General features: G+C 43.4%; 2 protein-coding genes across 3 annotated transcripts in view; one reads left to right on the forward strand and one right to left on the reverse strand.

Annotated features, from left to right (window-relative positions):
- Positions 1–1206: 1206 nt before the first annotated feature.
- On the reverse strand, positions 1207–22231 carry FOXP3 (forkhead box P3). The gene is made up of 11 exons (XM_075835293.1): positions 21990–22231; positions 21790–21882; positions 18883–19033; positions 16071–16236; positions 15175–15264; positions 13709–13796; positions 12450–12524; positions 12199–12361; positions 4626–4702; positions 4032–4133; positions 1207–2035 (listed from the first exon to the last, which is right to left on the reverse strand). Exons 1-11 carry the CDS (start codon positions 22119–22121, stop codon positions 1910–1912), a joined length of 1263 nt encoding a protein of 420 aa, XP_075691408.1. The 5' UTR covers positions 22122–22231; the 3' UTR covers positions 1207–1909.
- The window catches only part of LOC142659299 (uncharacterized), a 158104-nt gene continuing 146155 nt past the window's right edge, over positions 11069–23017 (forward strand). Inside the window, exons 1-2 of one of the 2 annotated variants that reach the window (XM_075835290.1) lie at positions 11069–11206; positions 13593–13647. The gene's annotated coding sequence lies outside the window, so the exon portion shown is untranslated. Of the gene's footprint in view, positions 11207–11424; positions 11773–13592; positions 13648–23017 lie in introns of those variants that run through there. The other variant, XM_075835291.1, reaches the window with a different exon arrangement.

The following is a 23017-nucleotide window of genomic DNA, read 5'->3' on the forward strand; positions in this document are numbered from 1 at the left end:
AATGTTATAATCCCCCTCATTAAGCTGTCTAATCTAAAGACTAGCCTTGTTGCCCATAGCAACCAATCACAGTGCAGTTTTCATTTTTTCAGAGTAGTTTAAGACCATTATGGAAGCTGATCTCTGATTGGTTTCCATGGGCAACAAGATAATACTTTGTTTGTTTTGACATGCAATTCTTTTTACAGGGCATTTTTTTTACGGCCGCGTAAGAAAACACCCCGTCAGAACAAAATGCAGTTTTTTTCACTTTGAAATCGATGGGCGGATGTTTGTAGGCGTTAAGCTTCCATATTTCCAGCCGTTTTTCTGGGTGTTTACGGCCCGAAAAACGGCTAAAAATAAGCCCCATTGTTGACTGAAAGAACGCGACCAACTAATGATGACAATAGGAAAGAATAGAGTCGTGCATTTTGGCCTGACATTAAACTATGGCCAACTTAACACGTGCCAAACTCGCCACCAACCATTCTTCTAAAGGCCCAATCATAGCAGCAGGTACTGCCTCTGACATAAGTCCTTCATAGCCCACCAGAGAACCTGTAATACCTTTTAAAGGGGTTATGTAGGGTCCAAAAATGATTAGCTGTGTAGTCACTGCAGTATGTGAGTACACTCGCTAATATACATTCTGGTCCACCGCTGCGCTGATTATGAGATTTTCATCATTCATAGTGCTGCCGGGGGACCAAAAGTCTAGTTGCACAGTCTTCTTTGATGACGACACGGCTTTGCCATATGACTGGCCACGCTGTACTCTATGTACAAGCAGTAGTACAGCGATTACCTAGAGTACAGCAGGGCAGTCACGTGACGAAGAGTCATATCGTCATCAAAGAAGGCTGTGAAACTTGACTTCTGGTCCCCCGCCAGCGCTATGAAAATCTCAGAATCAGCGCGACGGAGGACTGGAATGTACATTAGCGAGGGTACTCTCATACTGCAGTGACTACGCTGCTATTAATTTTTGGTCCCCACATAACCCCTTTATGTGAAGTCCAGATGTTCTTAATATAGGGGGATACAAAAACAGACAACGCAGTGATATCAAATGTGATAATGTTTGGTAGACATTATACACACACAGTGGGGCTAGATTTATTAATAATGACTTAAAAGATAGCCTAAAGCTAAAGGTAGTAGGCTGAAGTTGCGCCATATTTTTCAATTGCATGCACGCCGTTTGATAAATTTGGCTCATGTTAGACTCCTTTCCTTTCTTTACACCACCTATTGCGCGGTATATTTTAGACCAATATTCTGCGCCACAAAAGGGGCGCACGCAAGTGTTAAATGTGGCGCATTTGACAAATCCACAGCCGTATTCTAAGTACGTCACAGGACGGGGCGAGCATAGGTTCTTTCTGGCGCATGCATTAATAGATTTGGGCAATGATATTTACACCAAGAAAACAGGCGCACGAAACACAAGAACCAAGGTGCGAAGACCATTCTAAATCTGCTCCATAATTTCAATATAAAGTGATCAGTTTTCCCCTCTCCGATCTAGTTTACCCTCCGTGATCAAATGCTTACGGAATTCTCGGTGAGGCCCCCTATATGTTTTGGGTTGGCAACATAGCAACAAACCACAGCCTTATACATGTTTCCACAAGTGTTGACATGAACAGTTAATTTGCTGTAGTGGTAATGGAAAATACACATTTTCTGATGTAGAACTTGTCAGATTTACAGCTGTTATGGAAAGGCAGCAGATCTCACACTCAGGCCGTGTAATAAGCGACATCACGTGTACAGACAAGCAATTAATTCGAGTCGCTATACCCAGGCAGACACACTAGCATTTAGGTTTTATTGTCAGAGTGGGATTTACACTTGGCTATTTTATATAAGGGAGGACGACCTGTATACAATGAGTCCCCTGTACTGAAGAAGAAGGGTGGACTGATCAGCAACAGCTCCGCACTCCCCTCTTCCGCTGAAATTCCAGCTCGTCCACCATCCACACAGCCCCCTTAATGTTCTCCACTCGTACAAAACATTTATGGAGGCTCAGGTTGTGTCTCACGGCATTCTGGGGGGAAAGAAAAAAAAATTAATAAAAAATTAGGTTAATGGACAAATCTATGTTGTCCCTGCGGTGTCTGACAGCTCCGCTCTGTTCGACCCATTACACTAACAACAGAGGATTTCTTGTCAGATGTTCATAGTGAAGTGTTTGTTAGGGATTCCAGCACATTACCTCAGAAATGCAGCAATACATGCACAGGATGTCAAATGCAATGTGTCTTTACATGAGTAACATCATGCCCTAGGCACTGCTGGCAAGTCGATGCTCATTACTAATCATTCTATGGCATTTTCTTTCCAGCATAACTTTTTCTGTCATATTCTCGGAATGGTCTAACCAAGTACATTATATACGAGGCATACTTTTACAGTTGCAACTACAAAGTCAGATTTATCAATCATTAACGCAATATAAAAATGGAACCAATTTATTAGACCAGTAAAATTTAATTAAAGATGTATATTTATTACTACCTATGTGCCCAGTTGCCTCCCTACCTTCATACTGTACTCCCTACATACAACTGTCCATTTACCCCATTGGCAGCAATAGGCATCGTGCCAATTTTCTACCCCTTAGGCTTCGTTCACATCTGCGTTGGGGTCCCGTTCTGACGTTCCGTCTAAGGTTTCCGTCAGAACGGGACCCTGAGCAGACACAAACTGACACCGACGGAAACCAGAGGTTTCCGTTTCCACCACCATTGATTTCAATGGTGACTCAGCCGGTGCCCGTGGTTCCCGTTTGTGTCTGTTGTGCACTGGACCTGTCACTTTGCCGAAAGCAATAGCGTAGTTGACTTTGGCAACTAATAGAGGAGCTGTAACTATGTCATATATGTTGAACTGGTTAACTGAGTAGAGCTGTTTTTCTTCTTTTCCTAGACCCCCTGTTCCAGAGATATGGCCCACTGTTGTGTTGGCTCCCTATATGCTAATTTACTGTAGTTGGCCAACAGGGAGTGAACTACCCTCATGGTGCCTTGTGCTGATTGGTCAGCATCAGAGGCAGGGAAGCTAGCTCTACCCTGTTGGCTAACTACAGCAAATTAGCACATAGGGAGCCAACTCAACATGGGGCCATATATCTGAAACTGGGGGTCCAGGAAAAAAAACAGCACTGGAGTCAGGGAAACCGCACTATTCTGGTCAGTAAACCAGTTCTACTTATATGACCTAGTGACCGGTCCTCTTTAACTGTGTGAGTACATTTCTAAATAGTGTACGAAACTAAGAAGTTGTGAAGAGAGGAATATCATGTGGCAAGTGTGTAGTGGGATTCATGGCTTAATCTACAAGACCTCAACACTATCACATTATCTAATAAATGTGTCCACCAAGATCTAGTCTGTAGCAAAGATTCGCTAGATTTTTTTAAATACAGGCCATCTTGAGAACAAATCCTCTTTAATGCCTTCTAAACTACATGTAATACTTGACATAGGATAGAATATTGTAAGAAAATATATTTCTTTATTATGTGAAGCTCAACATTTAGGCAATATTAGGGAATTGCAATCAGAAATTCCCAAATATACCTCTGTTTCCAAATTGCAAAATTTGGACTCAGGAGCAATTTGGGTAACGGGGAAGAGCAACAGCAGGAAATTCATATTTCTTACCATAGGTCTCTGGAGCTGTCTGGGGGAAAAACAGGATTTGTAAATTGATAAAAATAAGTGGTTGTCTCAAGGTGTTGACCGCCATCATGGCAGCCGTCCATTAATAGGGCACATAAATGGCACCTATATTCTGGCTACAGTGTGTGGTGACCAACCATGGACTTTAGAATGAACTGAATACTCTTGTTCTACTCTCCTCTATCACCCCAATTAGACAGCGCTCATTGAAATCAATGGGCAGCCATGTAATGTGTTGCACCAAGTCTTCCATAGCAAAAGCTGCTCCTTGCAGTACCTCCTCATTTTAGGAGGTCCAGATGCCCCTCTAAGACATACAGACATTAAGGTCCAATAAGTGCAATTTTAGATGTACATTACCTTCCAAGTCACTTTGTTAAGTCTGAAAAAAGCAAACATTTTTGTAAACCAGTGATAGATTTCATTTAATGCCAGTTGCTTCTGTGCTGATTCCAGAATTGCCTATAATAGACAAGTGAAGATGCTTCCAGTTATAAGATGTTGGGTTTTTGTCTGTATTTTTGCATGTTCATTCTTTATATATTCCTATTCCATACATAATAGCAATTGTAAATCAGAGTTGAGCTAAACCTCATCTGATCATACACTCATTTGGCTTCATTGAATGGCCAAACCTTAATAGAAATATATGTGCAGTACCAGATGGGCTAATCTTCGCTCCCCATGCTCATGAATGAGCCTTGGGCCCCATGACCCCGTTGTCCTTGGACCACTTTTGGTAATTAATAACCACTGCAGGGGAAATAACTGCATATGGATTGAAGAGCTAGTATTAAACCTCAAAGACAGCGTCACAGCGAGCAGAATAGACGTTTACTCCTGGTACCACTCCCACCATGGGCCCCATTGCAGTAAGAGATGGGCACTACCAGCTTCAATGGTAGGTATGCCACTGATGCCTAATGCATCATTTTAAAACATATATTTACTTACCCATCGGATAAGAGAAGCATATGTGAATGGTGGCCTCACATTGTTTGTCTTGTAATATTCAACGCTGGTCGTCATGTCTGTGAATATATTTAAAATAATTAGTGGGTTAACAATGCCAATATGATCATGTACTAAAGGGGACAAAATGGGGTCCCCTTGCAATTTTAGGACCTTCGTCTTTAATCCTGATTCAGTTACTGAATTATGTAAGCTTTACAGTATATTCATATTAAACATGAGAAAAAACATTAGGAAAAAAGTTGCGCCAGACTGATCGACGCGTCGAGAGGGAAGGGCAAAGTGGGAGAGTGCAGGGAACTGTGAAATACAAATCCGGCACAGATGGCCCAGGGTGTGAGTATGGAAGTAATGCCCCTGGGTCGTCTGTGCCTGGATTAGTACACAAAGTGAAAGCACTCCTATAAAGAGGTCAAAACAACCACATGACAGCCCAGATGCACCCTGGTTGCTGGCATTTTATATAGTGGCACAAGGAGGTATAGTATGGGCCAATATAATTCTGCGGACTGCTAATTATGGATCTTTACCACACTGATCTGTAATATGGCCATGTGCATGAACCCTTAGGGAGTCCACTCATTTCAATGAAGACCAACAAGTATAGAATAGAATAATTATGTCAGATTTTAGATAGGAGAACATGAAGAAAAATTGCATGTTTTTATGACAAAATAAATTCTCCAAGAATATAACCCGATATCTTAATTCTCGTATCCCGTGTCCTATTATCTCTGTATCTTATAATTACCAGTCTCTGGATCTTAACAATGAGAGGAACAGGTAGTTTTATTTTTAATTAAATATACAGATTGATAAGAGTCACTATTCCATATACAAATTGGATCCATCATTTGCAGCACATCTTTATAATAAGGTATTCTTGCCAGTACTGTTCATAACAATGATCTTCTACATCCGGAACCTATTGCGCTTCCCAATTACTGAAGAAACAAAGCAATAACGATGTAATTGTAGATAACAAGCGCTTGGCGCAGCTATCTCGGTCTGATAATAGACCGTCTTTATAACCAGATAAATTCACTTTTTGTCCGAAAGGTTTTGTGAACGCTCTTATAATTAGCATATGCAAATAGGAGTCTTACATACGACTAATCCATTTACATTTAGGCGCCTTAAGCTAATGCTTGTTATTTGTTAGTCACACACAGTTTACTCCACCAGATCCTGGGTAACGCTAAGTATAGATTGTCACCATTAGTGCGTTACTCATTGTCATTCCAAGCATACAACTCCGTTAGCTTTTAGTTTATCGGGCAAACATAATAGACTGTTTCTTTAATTGACAGATTCCTGTGTTTTAAAAGGCATACAAACCTAATTTTTTCAACTTTTTTTTTTTGTAAATATAAGTCCATGAGTGCTCATGTATCTAAGTCTGGGTTCACACTGTGCATTTTTGTTGCATTGTTACATGGGAGTTTATTTACCAAAACAAAAAACAAATGCATAAAATGCAACAAAAGAAGCAGTGTGAATCCAGCCTAAAGACTTAGATGATGTTCGGGCAAATGGTTCTCTTGATTAGTGAAACTGTGGCTAGAATTTGTAAAGTAGGCAAAATTGTGGTTTCACGCCCCCATAATAAAGTCATTTAGAAAGGGGGCAAAAATACAAAAAAATGGCACTAACGTTATAGTAAATTAAGTGCCTCCTTTAACCCAGCAGCACATGACACTTTAATATATGTTCCACAATGTCTCCTCCAGATTTACTGTCTTGTTCCCGTTATTCTTTGTGCATATTGCTTATCAATATGACATGATACGTCTTAGGCCTCATGCCCACTTCAGTTATTTTCTTCAGGGTGCTTTTTTTAACTGATAGCACCCTGACACATTCATTTCAATGGGACCATGCACGTTGTATTTACGGAGCCGTGTGGCCATTCTGTCAAAATTACAACAGGTCTGGTTTTGAAGGAACAGTCTCGGCCTTTTCATTGATTTGGTCTGTGAAACAACGGACTGCACACGGAAGCGGTCCGTGTTTCACGGATCCGTCATTAACGGCCGTACAACGGTCAACGGAAGTGTGCATGCAGCTTTAATGGTTTCAGACACTTGCTGAATGCAGCCTTATTGCTACTTGGAAAGGTGTATAAGATGATCTTTGCATAAGGTATGTCCAAAAGCTAATACAGGACAGCTCTTTGTTAGGCCCCAGGCTACCAGTATCAAACAATCAGCCATCGCGAATGCAGTTCCGGGGCTGACAGAGAGATGACGAAGGGATCTCCCTCCTTTTGTCAGCATTGCGATCAGCATTTATCACGGTACAGAATGGGTTAAATGGCCGTTTTTGGAGTTTTCTCTGATCCCGACCTTTAGCCCCTTAGTGACCAGCCTATTTCAGGCCCTAATGACAAAGCTATTTTTTTTCGTTTTCTATAGTCGCATTCAAAGAGCTATAACTTTTTGATTTTCTCATCGACATAGCTGTATGAGGACTTGTTTTTTGCGGGATTAGTTGTACTTTTTAATGGCACCATTTTGGGGTACATATTTTTTGATTAACTTTAATAAACTTTTTTTTGGGGAGAATAAAACCCTAAAAAAAAAACCCTGAAATTCCGCCCTTGTTCTATGCGTTTTAAATTCATGCCGTTCACCGTGCGGCGTAAATGACACCTTTATTGTATGGGTCGGTATGATTACGACGATACCACATATGTATAGGGTTTTTATGTTTTACGACTTTTGCACAACAAAAACTCTTTTGAACTAAACTTATTTGTTTTTGCATTGTCGCTTTCCAAGAGGCGTAATTTTTTTATTTTTCCGTCAATGTAGTGATATGTGGGCTTGTTTTTTTGCGGGAAGAGACGTAGTTTTGATTGGTACTGTTTTGGGGTACATAGGACTTATTGATTAACTTTTATTATGACTTTTTGGGGAGCAATGGAGGAAAAAAATACCAATTTCACCGTTGTTTTTAACGTTTTGTTTTTTTACGGCGTTCACCTTTCGGTTTAAATTACATGTGAAATTTCTTTTTTGGGGTCATTATGGTCGCGGCGATACCATATATGTGTACTTTTATTTCTTTTTTACACTTTTACTAAATAAAACCACTTTTTATGGGAACATTTTTTTTTTTTTTTTTACTGTAATCTTTACTAATAATTTTTATTTCACATTACTTATTTTTTTAGTCTCACTAGGGGACTTCACCGTGTGATCTTTTGATCACTGCTATAATGCTATGGTATACTTAGTATACCAAAGAATTATTGCATGTCAGTGTAAAACTGACAGGCAATCTATTAGGTCGAGCCTCTGGCACAGCCTAATAGGCATATAGTCGGGGCAGGCCTGGTGGCCTTTATTAGGTCCCCCGGCTGACATGACACCCCTTCGGAGGCCCGCGATTGCATTTGTGGGCCGCTGATGGTTGCGAGAGGGAGCTCCCTCCCTCTGTAAATAATATAAATGCCGCGGTCGCTATTGACTGCAGCATTTAACGAGTTTAACGGCCGCAATCTAAGTAAACTTCAATCGCTACCGTTGGAGCAGGAGCCTGGCTGTCATCAGACAGCCGAGCACCTGCTCCAGCCTGCACAGGACACCTGAGCAGGACTTAGACTAGGCTGCCGTGAAAAGGCGACGGCCTAGCTTAAGGCCCCTTAGTGACCACTGTGAAAAGGCGTATTGGTGGTCACTAAGGGGTTAGGCCTAATGCACACAGTGCGTATTACATGCGGATTGGCTGCATCAGAAATTGACCTGCAATGCAGAATTTTATTCCGCAGCATGTCATTTGTATTTGCGTAAACGCTGCTTATTTGTTGAAGGTTTACCCTATTGAATTGAATTCAATGGGGAGGTAAAACCTGCAACAAATAGCAGTTGTTGAGTTTTTTTGCGGCGTGTTCGCAGATTAAAAAACAAACAAACCTCATCCTTAGGGTATGTTCACACGGCCAAATTTCAGACGTATACGAGGCGTATTATGCCTCGTTTTACGTCTGAAAATAGGGCTACAATACGTCGGCAAACATCTGCCCATTCATTTGAATGGGTTTGCCGACGTACTGTGCAGACGACCTGTTATTTACGCGTCGTCGTTTGACAGCTGTCAAACGACGACTCGTAAAAATACAGCCTCGTCAAAAGAAGTGCAGGACACTTCTTTCAGACGTTATTGGAGCTGTTTTCTCATAGACTCCAATGAAAACAGCTCCAAAAACGGACGTAAAAAACGCCGCGAAAACGGCGCGAAAAACGCCGCGAAAATTGCGAGTTGGTAAAAAAAACGTCTGAAAAGCAGGGTCTGTTTTCCCTTCAAAACAGCTCTGGATTTTCAGACGTTTTGGTTGACTACGTGTGAACATACCCTTACTCAGAAGTCTGTGTTCCTCCCTCCAGCGTGGCCTCCTTGGATGACGTTTCATCTCATGTGACCGCTGCAGCCAATCACAGCCTGTAGCGACAGTCACATGGGATGAAACATCATCCCAGGAAGCCGGCCTGGATGACGTCAGAGGGCCGGCCTCCAAGGATGATGCTTCATCCCATGTGAACGCCTCATTCCAGGAGGTCCGTTGTGGTTTTTCGGCTGAAATTCCCTGTGGCGCACAGGGCGGATATGCTGCATGCTTTTACGTAGCGTAACCGCCCCGTGTCAACTCAGCCTTAGGTGTGGATTTTACTTGCGGAATTACCTGCGTTTACCTACGGTTTTGGTGCATATTTTCTGCAACAAATTACGCAAAGTGTGCATGTAGCCCACAGCCATCCTCCTGCAGGAGAACACGTGTGCACAGCTTCTATGACGTACATCGCAGGAAGAACTGTCTGTGCACGGTATAATGGTATAGCCCAAGGATTAGTCCTGATACGTTCATTCATGGACATTGTTGCCAACAGTTCCAACTTTCGTGGGACAGTCCCACAAACAGGACCCCAAAAGGAGTGGGGTATGCTGATTTGATTCAAAAGGGAGCTTTTCTGGTCATTTTAGGGCTTTCTGTGCAAAATGGGTTGGGTACTAAAATGTCACGTGATTTGGTTTTCATATTTTGGAAAGGCTTCATTCTCCGTTAGGAGCATCCGTCGCAAATACGGTAAAAAAATTCATAGTGCAACATGCTGCGCTATTTTGTCTGGTACAGCAACAGACACCATGGCGAAAACCTGATGGAACCCCTGGGTTGTCCGTCATGCAACAGATCCAGCGCTTCTGCTATTTTCGTTGGTCTGCTTCTATGACAAGCAGAACAATGAAAACATTAAACGCAAAATGAAGCTTAAGGCGGGATTCACACGACCGGGTCGTTCCCGAGCCCGAGTGTCGGCCGGTAAAATCGGCCATTTTGCCCGGCCGGTTTGCATAAAGTTATGCATCCGTGCCGGGCCGGGCAGATCCGGACAGTGACATCAGCGGCAGCTCCTGAAGGGGAATCCCCATGTGTTCGGGGATTCCGCTTCAGGAGTTTCCCCTGATGTCACTGCCCAGATATGGACAGAGACATCAAGCGCTCTGTCCAGGAGCGGAATCCCCGAAAACACGGGGATTCCGCTCCTTCAAGGAGCTAAAGTGCGGCTAGCACATAGCAGAGCGGGGAGATACCTCCCTGCTCTGCTATAGTGGCGTCGCTGCAGTAGTAGCAGCCGCAGCAGCAGCAGCTGCTGCTACTAGCGGCGCCATCGAAGGTGTCGCCGAGCCAGGGTGCTTTTAACAAGCAGGGGAAGGGAGCCAGCGCAGCGCTCCCTTCCACCTGCTGTACACCCCGGCCCTGCAACACAGTGTACAGCGATGCCATTCGTCAGAATGGCATCAACTCCTCCTCCTCACATGCACTCTGCGCTGTGAGGAGGAGGAGATAGAGCGCAAGCTCCGGGAAACCCGGCCATCACTCGGAACACATTCCGGTGATGGCCGTGTATTACCCGGCCCCATAGACTTCTATGGGAGCCGGGCGGCCGGGTGCCCGGGCAAAGATAGAGCATGTCCTATTTTTTGACGCCCGGATTTCCCGGCCGTCAAAAAATCGGTCGTGTGAATAGCCCCATTAGGGGTCTATCATTCCTAATGCAGCCGGGTGCCGGCCGATTTATGAACGGCCGGCACCCGGCCGGGAAACCCTGCCATGTGAATGAGGCCTAAGTATGCATTGGCTAACTGAATAAGACTAAATATGACATAAGACACTGGCAATATACATGGACTAACTAAGTGCGTGCGTGCGTGCGTGCGTGCGTGCATGCATGCTAACATAATATGTCTGCCTGTCTCTAGGTGATATTGACAATAAAGTTTGGTTAAAAAAAACAACAAACACACTGGCAATATATATGTGTGTGTGTGTGTGTGTGTGTGTGTGTGTGTGTGTGTGTGTGTGTGTGTGTGTGTGTGTGTGTGTGTGTGTGTGTGTGTGTGTGTGTGTGTGTGTGTGTGTGTGTGTTTAACATGCTTGCCTGTCTCTAGGTGATGTCAATAAAGTTTGTTTAAAAAAAACACAAGCACACTCAAACTGAGGTGTCAGAGAGAGGAGAGGCACCTGTATATATATCCGACAGGATGATGAGAAGATACTGAAGGTAGAAATACTTTATAGGTTTTGATCTTCAATAGACAACTGTTTTCCTGTTACTCGTCTGGACGGTGTCCTGACTAATCCAATGCTAACAAATAAACATGTTGCCAGTTATGTCATGTGACCACCGCATGTCATATATCATGTAACCTTGTTGCTAACTGAATACCAGGTGTCACATGACTGACGCCATGTTTAGTCCGACTTAGTTAGCCCATGGATGGATTAGAGTAAGGCCAGATGTGGAACATCATTTCCGCCTCAAAATCCACGTGTTACATGCAGATTTTGACATGGATTTGCTGCAGATTTCACCTCACGCATTGCAAAGGGTAAAAATCCGTGACTAAATTGATATGCTGCGGATTTAAAAATAGTCAGCATGCCCTCAAATCTGCGCAGATTTTTCATCCACAAGTATTGTACTGTAAATTGCTGCAGATTTTCAGTCAGGAATCCGCACAGAAAATTGGCCGCAATTTCCCAGTATCTGAATTCACCCTTATTCCATGTCCATGGAGTCTACCATTCTACTGTGCGGACAGAGACTACTTCATTGGTATAAGAAAGGTAAGCGAGTAAAAAAAACGGAATACCCCTTAAGCTACGTTACATCTTGGAATCTCATTGGTTGCCATGGGCAACCTACATGATTCTAACTAATTTTTCAGAGGCCCTTTGGAAAAGGAAAGCAGTGACCTGATTGGTTATCCTGGGCAACTACTCCACTTTGCCTTTGCGGCATGTTCTATCGCATGCTGTATTTTTGCAGCATTGCTACCAGAGAACAATATGGCGGCACATAGAACCGTAAAGATTCTGTGCGCCGCCACACAAGCCCTCGGCACACAGCTTTAGCTGAATGCTTTTATGTATAGTAAACTGAAATATTTTAATGCAAAATCACCAAACACAATAAATGTCTACAGAAAACATCCCACATAATACAAACACTGGACCAATGTAATAAAATATATTCTAAATAATGATACCAACTCTCAAATATATTGATGCTGGCGCCTTCCCAGATCTGTCTTCTTAAGGCCATGACGGTATCGGAGAAATCTTTCTGCAGCGGGACACAGAGGTTGAGTTCAGGCCAAGAGGAGACTCCAGAATGATGGGATGGTTGGAGGATTAGTCCACGTTCTCTCGGCTTCTATACAAGATTACAAGGCAGTTGTTGGTGAACCTCGTAGTCCTGACACTAGAGAAGGGTCAATGTTGGAAGGAGTTTGTCTACTTACAGACACATGAACTGTGCTGAGCTTTCCCGTCATCAAACTTTGCATCTCATGAAGTCTCTTTTTCTCAACAGCAAGCTGTAGTGAAATATAAACTGTCAACCACTGACACAATACTCAAAAGTACCATATTATATAGATTGATAAGGGGCGCTCAATGCTGTCGTGGTTAAATGTCCACCAGGTCACCGACCATAGAAAATTCAGCTTTTATCCAGAGACGTGGCGGATACCCAAACCCCAAAGTTATACTTTCCGCACCTGCAGCCTGCTAATATGCTCAGTGCCTGGGTAGCAGTTATCATAACCCACCCATGAACCTGTAAGCGGGCTGCAGAGACGGCCTGCTTGAAGACCCCCAATGTTCTCTGGATCAACACAGACCAGGTAAATATAACTTTTTGGGTGGGATGGCCGTCTCCACTTCAGGCAACAGCTAGATATTCAACTTTTGTCAGGAGGGTCACTTTAAGTGTCGGTTCACATTTAATGAATTAAAACGTTGGAATTGCATAGACCACAGTACCCTAACCGCTTCCCGACATTTGATGTAATTGTACGTCATAGTCAGGAGGGGAAGTATGGAGCTCGCTCCATATGCAGCAGGTATTGACTGTATGTTACAGCTGAAACACTGCTCTGATGGCCAGGATCGGTCATTTAACCACTTAGCGATCGCAGGGTTCTGATTAGTTATTATAGCAGCAGGGGGCCTAATGAATACTCCTAGTTTTTTTTCAACTTGGATAACCCCTTTAACATGTCATTTTTATGGTACAATAAATGGTCGCATTAAAAAATACTACTTGTGCCGTAAAAAAAAACAAAAACAGTTATGGCTCTTGGAAGGTGGGGATGGAAAAATACGGGCTGCGGTGGTAAGCGGCTAATATACTTTTATGATTGAAATGGGAACCTTTAAAAGACGGAGATATAGACCTCACTGAACGGCCATCCACAGTACCTAAGAGAGTCATCCAGTTAGTCAGGGAGCCATTCAGTGCCTGCTATGCACCCGCAGGCTTAGCGTTGTAAGGGCATCTGATGGATCCTAGTTTAAAGATGTTTATCTCTGTGTTGAATTTGCCCCAGTAAATCTTGGTCAACTGTACTCTCCATATGAATAATAAATGCTTTTCTGTTTAGCTCCAACTCCCACCACCTTCGGCTATGAAGGGGGAACAGCATGAGGAGGTATCAGGTAAGTGCTGCTATCTGAATATATGGAATAGTCATTATAAAAGCCAACACTGGTATCTCACCTGCTCTTCTAGACTGTGAACCACCTCTGTCTGGATAAGGCATTGCAGTGTGCTCTTGTCGTCCAAGTCATGATCACTGTACAGGTGTCTAAAAGGACGGGAGATATTCACTTTCAATATTAGCATGAAAAGTCAGCAGTGAATTTAAGGGGTTCACTAATTCAGACCGGCCCATGTAAGGTTGCAGGTCCAGAAGCTGATCATGAGGAGTCTTGAAGTTGGAAGCTCCTCAAATTTGTTTGCAGCAAGTGAGCAGCACTGTTTCAGCTTGTTTTCATGGATTGAATTGTTGCATGGAACACAAATCATGACAAGGAAGCCCATTATAGTCAATGAACATCCATGCTGTCCATTGCTTATAAGGACCATTTGTAATGAATCAGGGTAGGGAGATGGACAGGTGAGCCCTAATCTACCCGCAACTCAGTCCCTGCCTACTTGCACGGCCCGTCCTAAGTGACGGTGTACAACTGGGCGACGGTCCCTACGCTCAATAAGTGGAAGACAGACAACACAAGATAAGGGCACACAGAAGCAAAGGGGGAAGAAGGGGCAGTTGCCCACGGAAACACCGTGAGCAACAGGCAGTGGTGAACGAGCCGAGACAAACCAGGAGAGCACGTAGTAGCAAAATCAGAGCAGGAGAATAGTCAGTCAAGCCAGGGTCAAATAAGTAACAGCGGTCAATCAGGTAAATAGCAGGAATAGAAGAGCCAGGAAACCAGACAATCACAGGCAAGGAACATGCTGAAAGTGAGGGTATAAATAGACCAAGGGCGGGAGCTAGAACCGTCAGGCCAGGCTGTGATAGGTTCTCCCTCTCCTCAGCCTGCCAGCCTGTGTGTTAACAGATCGCGTCACTCTAGCAGATCTTAGAGCTGATGAAGGCTGATTAACCCCAGGCGTCAACACAGAACCTGTGTCTGGCAAACCCTTTACACCATTATTGGGAAATTTCAGAAATATTCTTAATTTATTTAAATAAATTAAACTAAATGGTATTGAATTTTAACCACTTTATTAACCTAAACCACCAGAGATATATCCATTAACCCCTTTACTACCTAGACCACCACAGATAATACCACTACACTCTGGTGGCACTGTTGTTTATGGGTGATACTCAGCTAGCAAAGTTTACAGGGGGCACGTTGCTGGCACAGTTGTTTATCCATGCCACTCTGCTGGCTATAACACTATTAATAAGGGCACTCTGATGGTGCTGTCAATGGGGCAGTTTGGCTGTTTAATATATGAGCGTGCTATTTGTGTACTGTATATTAGCATTATTTACTTGTACAAAATGACAGCTTTATTTATGTGTACTCTATATTGGCTGTATGTGTACAGTGTGGTAGCATCATCTACATATACTCTACAGTGACATATATTTCCACTATTATGAGGACAATCACTGTGTCTGGCACCATCCATATGATTTGCAAATTTGCAGGAAGTTCTTGTACCTGAGAAAATGCCGGCGATCCCTGATAGTCTTTTCACACCCTGGAAACGTACAGGTACCACCATAGTGAACAGGATAGATGAGTTCAGTGCTTTAAGAAAAAAAAACGGTTGACTTTCTAACTTATCTGAGGGTTAACATGGTACAGATAAAATAATTAACCCTCCATATGCTCATAGGTGTTCCTGTTCTCTTAGTCTACACAATATTTCACTTGGTAGACAGACATTTTTTTTTTTGCTCCAAAGACTTTCTTTTACCTGTAACTGGGGGTGAGAAACCATAGTCAGCCATGCAACCATTGTCACCCATTTTGGATTCCTATGAGGAGCTGTCTTTGGTCACTGGCCTGGAGACATGAATACAGAGACCCTTGGTTCCCAGGGGTGTCTCACCACCCATAATCACACTACTATTTTCTGCCTTGTATACGTTAACAGGAAGACGCCACTCCTATACTGCGGTAAAACAGTCCACGTTACAGTCCCCACACATCCTAAGAGCTTAAAATGCAAACGCCTCCTCTTAGGGTTTCCATTAATGTTAGTAGAACGAGCAGTAAGACCGAGCTGTTACCGTGCTGTTACTGATCACATCTAAGTTCATAACTTAGATGTGATCAATTACAGGTGGATCCTGCGCGTCAGAGACACTCAGGACCCGCTGTCACTGAAACAGTCAATCCCGCTGACCTGATGGATTCAGGTCTCTGCGCACAATACAGCTGCCCTGTATACAGGATACAAAACAGCTGTCTCTCAAAAAGTCAAAATAATTTTTAATAAAAACGAATTAGAAAGTTTCACCAAACACACTGATAGACATTTTTTATTTAAAAGAAAATTAATTTTTTCCGAAGGTGTACATAGCCTTTTTTTTTTTTTTACAACTACTGACCTGTCCTTATTCAGACCATCATCAAAGGATTTCTTTTGGTATCGCTCTGTATTTGAGGACAACTCCTGTACATAGGCAGACACCGTACTTTTCTTGTTGACAGAATCTTCTTCTTTTCCAAAGCCTGATTCATGTTGGACCCAGCCCAAACTGGCAAGATTGAATCCTGTAACAGCATAATCACATTGAGTACATGTTGTCAGGGTCAGACTTGGTGAAAGTCAAGGGAGGATCAAAGATTTCACATATTTAAGGTGTGTACCTCATATTTTAGTTCACCTGCCATTCAGTTTGTACTTACCTGAGGGCTTATCATGTTCAATGTTAATGAAACACCCACCATATGGGTATAATCCGCTTTACAAATAAATCATTCTTCTATATTAATTTTTTAAAGGGGAACTAACACAGTTCTCATAATGATTGTTATTACCCAAACCTCATCTACAGAATGGGGATCATCACAGCCAATCTTGTAATTTACTGGTCTCTGACCTGTGGCTCTCTTTACCTACAGCTTCCAGCATGCCCTGATAGCCTAGAAGTCAACAAAGACTGAAAAATTACATCTATGTATATGGATTTGAATAAAGACCTCAATATGGGTACCGATTCTCTGCCCTAAACTACTGGCAAGGGGGATAGGTTTTGAAGCTGGAACTCACACACTTTAGGAAGACCATATGAAACTCCTATGTAGGTACAATTCTCATATGGTACCCAAGAAAAACATCACACGGAAACCTACAATATGGTACCATAAAGAAATTCACAAGTGCAGTTTGCGCATCCATGCCAATTGGTATTGATTTTAATATATGGCCCTCTGTATAAGGCCTTAGCCCTTATGCACATGACAGGGTTTCCCGGCTGTGTGACGGCCATTCAAAAAAAAACGTCCGTCACACGGCTGCAGTAGGAACAATAGACCCCTAATGGGGCTATTCACACAACCAATTTTTTGATGGCCCAGGAAACCTGGCCGTCAAAAAATGGGACATGCCCTATTTTTGGCCGAACTCCCGGCCGCCCGGCTCCCATAGAATTCTATGGGGCCGGGTAATACACGGCTATCACTTGAATGTGCTCCAAGTGACAGCCGTGTCTTCCGTCGCTCGCGCTCTCTCCTTCTCCCCATAGTGCAAAGTGCATGTGAAGAGGAGGAGGGTATTTTTTTTGCTCCCTGTAGGAGCGGAATCCCCAATCCCCGGCCACAGCTTCGGCAACGCTGTGGCTTGGGATTGGGGATTCCGCTCCAGCAGAAGTCCCTGACTTCACTGTGTCCATATATGGACACAGTGAAGCCAGGGACTTCTGAAGCGCAATCCCCGGCGATGTGGCCGGGGATTCCACTCCAGGAAAAGTCCCTGGCTTCACTGTCCATGTATGGACACAGTGACGTCAGCGACTTCTGAAGCAGAATCCCCTGCGATGTGGCCGGGGATTCCGCTCCAGGAGAAGTCCCCGACTTCACTGTGTCCATATATGGACACAGTCATGTCAGGCACTTCTGAAGGACATTGAAGTCAGGGACTTCTCCTCGAACGGTGGCGCTATCTACAGACAGGTAGGGGGGGAGTGCTGTGTAGAACTACCTGCAGGGGGCTGTGTGGCATTACCTATGGGGGGGCTGTGTGGCATTACCTACAGGGGGCTGTGTGGCATTTCCTACAGAGGGCTGTGTGGCATTACCTACAGGGGGCTGTGTGCCACTACCTACAGGAGGCTGTGTGCCACTACCTACAGGGGGCTGTGTACCACTTCCTACAGGGGGCTGTGTGGCATTACCTACTGGGGGCTGTGTGGCATTACCTACTGGGGGCTGTGTGGCATTACCTACAGGGAGCTGTGTGGCACTACCTACAGGGGGCTGTGTGGCACTACCTACAGGGGGGCCATGGGGATGCAGTTATAAACAATAGTACATTTTTAACCCCATAAGGACCAGGATAATTTTGGGCAATTTTGGACTTGAGGACCAGAATACCTTTTTTTTAATTTTTCCTATTTACATCCCGGCGGTCATAAGTATGCCCTAACAACAGGAAATGTGGTCAGACAGCCCTAGGGTCCTTCAATAAACCCTAGACTGTCTGTCCATATAAGGTATGGGATCCCTGTGACGCGATCAAACTGGGATCCCCTTTTACTCTTGCCCTTTAAATCAGCCTTGATCGCAGCATTCAAAGGGTTAACAGCGGAGATCATAGGTTTCTCTGTTGGTGTGGGGCTGCGGCTGTGTTTAAAAACACAGCTGTTGCCTCGCTCATGATTGCACAGGCACACTTGCTGTGCCTGTGCGATCAGCAGGACGAGTATGCTGGTCTTGATGCGGCAGTGTCCTGGCGCTTGTGACGTGCATACTCGTCCTGTGTCGTTAACCAGTTAAGTAGTTCACTTGAATATGGGGGAGTATAAGGCTAAAATTATGAAGCAGGTATCAAATAAAGAGCAGTTTAGGCATACAAACCTGCCCTAAAAGTCTATAAGAGGAAGCGCACTGAAAGTTTCAGAAGGGCGTATAATGGCAGGTTGATACTGTTGGAGTGATGAAAGTATAGTGTATCGCTTAGATGCATCCTCCATGCCTCGCACTTTCCAGGCAATTATGTTTACCTTACTACCTATAGTACCTAGAAACACATAGTAAAGCAGTAGCAATACAAGGTATCCTAAATCCTCCACCACTTTGCTTTTTAATGTACCCATCTATACAAACTGATGACCGCCATTTTGGTTCCCTTATGTCAAATTAGACATAAAATCATCTACTGTACACCACCTTACATTGTTATAGCTGTGCCACATTTACCTGGAGGCACAGGGTGCACTTGTTTGTGTTTGTTCAACACTTGAAAATATCTTGAAGGCTGCAAGTTTGGTACTGATGATGATGAAGATGATGATGAAGTAGAGGATGACAGATGTAGGACAGGAGACTGAGAAGCAGGGTCTCTGATGATCTGTGGGAAGAATGACAATGAATGAATTTTGAGGGTTTTATGACTTTTATAGGTTTATTAAAATCAGGTTTTCAAGTATTGAAATCCCATGCAGCGCTGCCCAGGGGAAAGGAGCATTATACAATTCCTATTAAAATCAATGGGCTATCCATATAACCCACAGATATTCTGGGTCCTCCAGAGAGCAAGATGCTCTCCGACCTTCATCTATTAGCCTGAGTTTTGTTAATAGAGGAGGATCCTGAACAAGGGACCCCCCAGTAAAAACTCAGAATAGGGTAATTAAAAGTAGGTTATATAAACGAGATAACCCCTTAAATGTCTAACCGCTTAGTTGTTAGAATTTTGAGAATGTGGAATTAGATTAAGGGGTTTATACCAGAATCGACAATCTATCTACTGGATAGGTGATTATCTGATTGCTGGGGGTCCCAGTGGGACCCCCAATGATCATGAAAACGAGCATCTCAAATGATCCTCCTCATTGCTCTCCCACAGTGAGAAGGATCTTAAATGGAGCGGAGGTCGAGCATGTCTATGTGACTGACGGAAACAGCCAAGTGATCGGTGGTTGTCCCATTGGTGGGGCCCCTAGTGATCAGACAATAATCATCTATCTGGTAGATAGGTGATAATTGTAGATTCTGCGGATACCGCTTTAAGAGTAGGATCACATTCATAGTTTTGCTGGATGCAAAAATTTCCAACACAAGTCAGCTGTAAAGGATCTGCCAGACACAGCTTCTGTGTCAACGCCCATAGGTAATCAGTCTGCACCTGCTTCTATGTCTGTGAGACTGACTCCATCTTCCACCACTCAGGATGGCAGGCTTAGGAGTGGGAGAGCCTATCACAGCCTGGCCAGACGGAGCTAGCTCCCGCCCTCTGTCTATTTATACCTGCCTTTCCTGTTCCTCCTTTGCTTGTGATTCTTCTCTGCTGGTTTCCTGGCCCTGCTGTAGCTTCTTGAACTACTGACCCTCTGCTTGTTATTGACCTTGGCTTTACTGACCACTCTTCTGCTCTGCGTTTTGTACCTCGCTCATCTCCTGGTTTGACTCGGCTCGTTCACCTCGCTTGTTGCTCACGGTGTTCCCGTGGGCAACTTCCCCATTTCCCCGGCTTCTTTGTACCCTTGTCTGTTTGTCTGTCGTGCACCTATTGAGTGTAGGGACCGTCGCCCAGTTGTACCCCGTCGCCTAGGGCGGGTCGTTGCAAGTAGGCAGGGACTGAGTGGCGGGTAGATTAGGGCTCACCTGTCTGTCTCCCTACCACCTCATTACATCAGCATGTACAAATATTTAATATAGGATGTTGTATTAGTTTGAACACCCCCCCCCCCAGTCTGGTCTTTTCTACATTATTCCAGTTCACGAATACAGTATGTTTAGCCAATTTGCGCACACGCTTCACATGTTTAAGGGTAATATAATAGATACTGTTTGGAGTAAAACGACCATTATCAAGAACATTCCTGTGTTTGTTGGTCTTACTGGATCATGATTCATATCACCATTAGTGACAGTGTTACAGCCAAGACTTTGAAGTCATAGACACAGCAATCATCTCTTTCCAGGGATAAGACAAGTGAATCATGACACAATCCTTTAATTGTTATAATAATTATCAGAGGAGCATACCACCCACTTCTTTATTTGTCTTGATCATTTCCTTTTAAGTTTGGAACAGGTTTTATTATTTTATGTTGATATGATGTTTTAATTGCTTTTGATCCTTAAAGGTGCACTACACCCATGAAATGGGATTATCCTATAGGAGCTTTCACTTTTTAACTATAAAATATAGAACTGCTGATTAAAATAAACATATCCATACAGTGTAATGCAGATATTATGCTGAAACAATATACATTTTATCTGATGAAATCTGCATGATCTCATAGTGGTGAGAGGTCACTGAGTAACAGATGGGAAAATTAGTACAAAACAACTTTGCTCAACATAAGAACTAAACTTCAAACAGGAGCATACTGAAAAATGTCCATACCGAAATGGGAACCTCATCTGGTGCAAGCTTCCTCTAGCAACATTCAGTGACTCCTCCAATCTAAGCCGCCACCATTAACCACAATGTGGTCACTTGGAGATCAGACCCTAGATCCAACCACCATTCTTTCCTTCCGTGTAGGTTATATTAGACTTGACCTTAGGCTTGTTATTGGTTCTTACGTCTTCCTTAACAGTAGTGTCGCCAGTCTCTACAGCACTACCTTCCGTACCATTACGGATGAAATTGCGGACCCTTTGATTTCTATTGGCCACGGACACCTTTCCGTATATTTACGGATGTGTGTCCGGGCTGTAGAGATGATCCGTAAAATATAGAACATGTCCTATTCTTGTCCGCAATTGTGGCACAGACTCGCCCATAGAAGTCTATGAACGCTTCTTGAATTGCAGATGGCTATTGATGTGTATCCTTAGTCGTCAGATCGGTATTTGCGGACAGTAAAAACCCTTACGGTCGTGTGCATGAAGTCTTAGTTGTTGGGCCCAATTGCAGCCGCTACAGCCTGCTACCCAGGTAGTTTTTGCTCATGCACTTGACCCAGTTTTACCAAGCAGAAATCTCAATGTAGCCATGAGTCAAACTAAACATCCGACCCTTTGCCAATAATGAAAGGGAAAAATAAGCTTCCCCACCTCTGCCACAAATGGGCACAGGACTTGTGTGCCAAGTGATACTAGTTTTCTAGCTTCCTTACCTATTATTTTGGAATAAGAAGTGGTACTTACAGCTTGTCTATTTTCATGTAGCAGGGCCCGCAAGTACGAAGAGGAGCTTACAGCAGCCGGAGGGCTCACCATGATATAAGGACTCTGATCCTGCTTCCAACATAACACATTTAAATTAGTATTCTGAATAATTCTTATTTAATCACATAATCTTATTATTATTATTATTATTATTATTATTAATAATAATAAATCATTACTTGATGTAACTGCGAGCTGGCTCCAGCACTTCTGCTATTCCATTGACCGATCTGCCCCTTTCCTTTCCCATCAGGATGAATGTAAATCTCTGAAGATGAAGTTGGCACAGGCTTGTTTTGGGAGCTAGGCATCGGGGCATTTAATCAACTGCTAATGAAAGGTTAATGCAAGAGTTATAGCAAAAAGGCCTCATGCACACGACTGCATTGGTTTTGCAGTCCACAAAACCACGGTTCCGTGGTCCAACGGACCGCAAAAACTCTTGTTGTGTATCTGTGTGGCATCAGGACTTACAGATCCACAACAATTCATCAATATTGGTGAATCTGCAATCCGGACCGTAAAATGACATGTTCTGAGTTTTTGCGGTCCGGATTTGAGGCCTCTACACCGATCCATGTAAACTACGATCATGTGCATGCTGCCATAGAAAAGAATGGGTCCGCAAAAATGCAGATAAATTGCGTCCGCTAAAGTGCGGTCCTGTGCATGAGGCCTTACACGCATAAAGCATAATAACTTGCAGGTATGGTACTAATGGAAGAACATTGGAAGCAGTATACTACTGCAATTTCTGGGATTATGGGCAATTTAAAGCTGACCATCGACATTGCCTGGCAGCTTTCTGCCCTGACTCCCACATTAACATGCCTGTTTGGCATATTGTATGGTATGTTATATGTTTTGAGCGCAGGACAAAAAAAGTGGGTGCCAGAAATTTTATATCACAAGAAAACAAAAGAATGGACAGGTAAAAATTTAACCCACACAATGCCCTTCCGAGTGACAATTACGGCACTTATTATTGTCCCCGTACACATCAGAATGTTAATGTACCTGTCAAAATAGGAAGAATATGTCATGAACACGTCCCTCAGACTCATTAATAAAACTCCATGTTGTAAATAACGTATGACCACAGCATGGCATGAAGACTTACCCATCTACTGACATTGCCACCTGCCTCCAGACAACTGTGCCTTCTACTACAAAAAGATCTAAAAAGTGACTTTCCATGGAAACTCCC

Source organism: Rhinoderma darwinii, chromosome 8 (genome assembly GCF_050947455.1).
Source record: "Rhinoderma darwinii isolate aRhiDar2 chromosome 8, aRhiDar2.hap1, whole genome shotgun sequence".
NCBI classification, from domain to species: Eukaryota; Metazoa; Chordata; class Amphibia; order Anura; family Rhinodermatidae; genus Rhinoderma; species Rhinoderma darwinii.

Excerpts from the sequence above, each read along its gene's own strand:
- FOXP3 (XM_075835293.1), bottom strand. The coding sequence starts at position 22,121 with ATGCCTAGCTCCCAAAACAAGCCTGTGCCAACTTCATCTTCAGAGATT. Across the intron at positions 16,237-18,882 it reads AGTGCACCCTGTGCCTCCAG|GATTCAATCTTGCCAGTTTG; the intron begins GTAAATGTGGCA and ends ATGCTGTTACAG. Across the intron at positions 2,036-4,031 it reads TTAACAAAGTGACTTGGAAG|AATGCCGTGAGACACAACCT; the intron begins GTAATGTACATC and ends CTTTCCCCCCAG.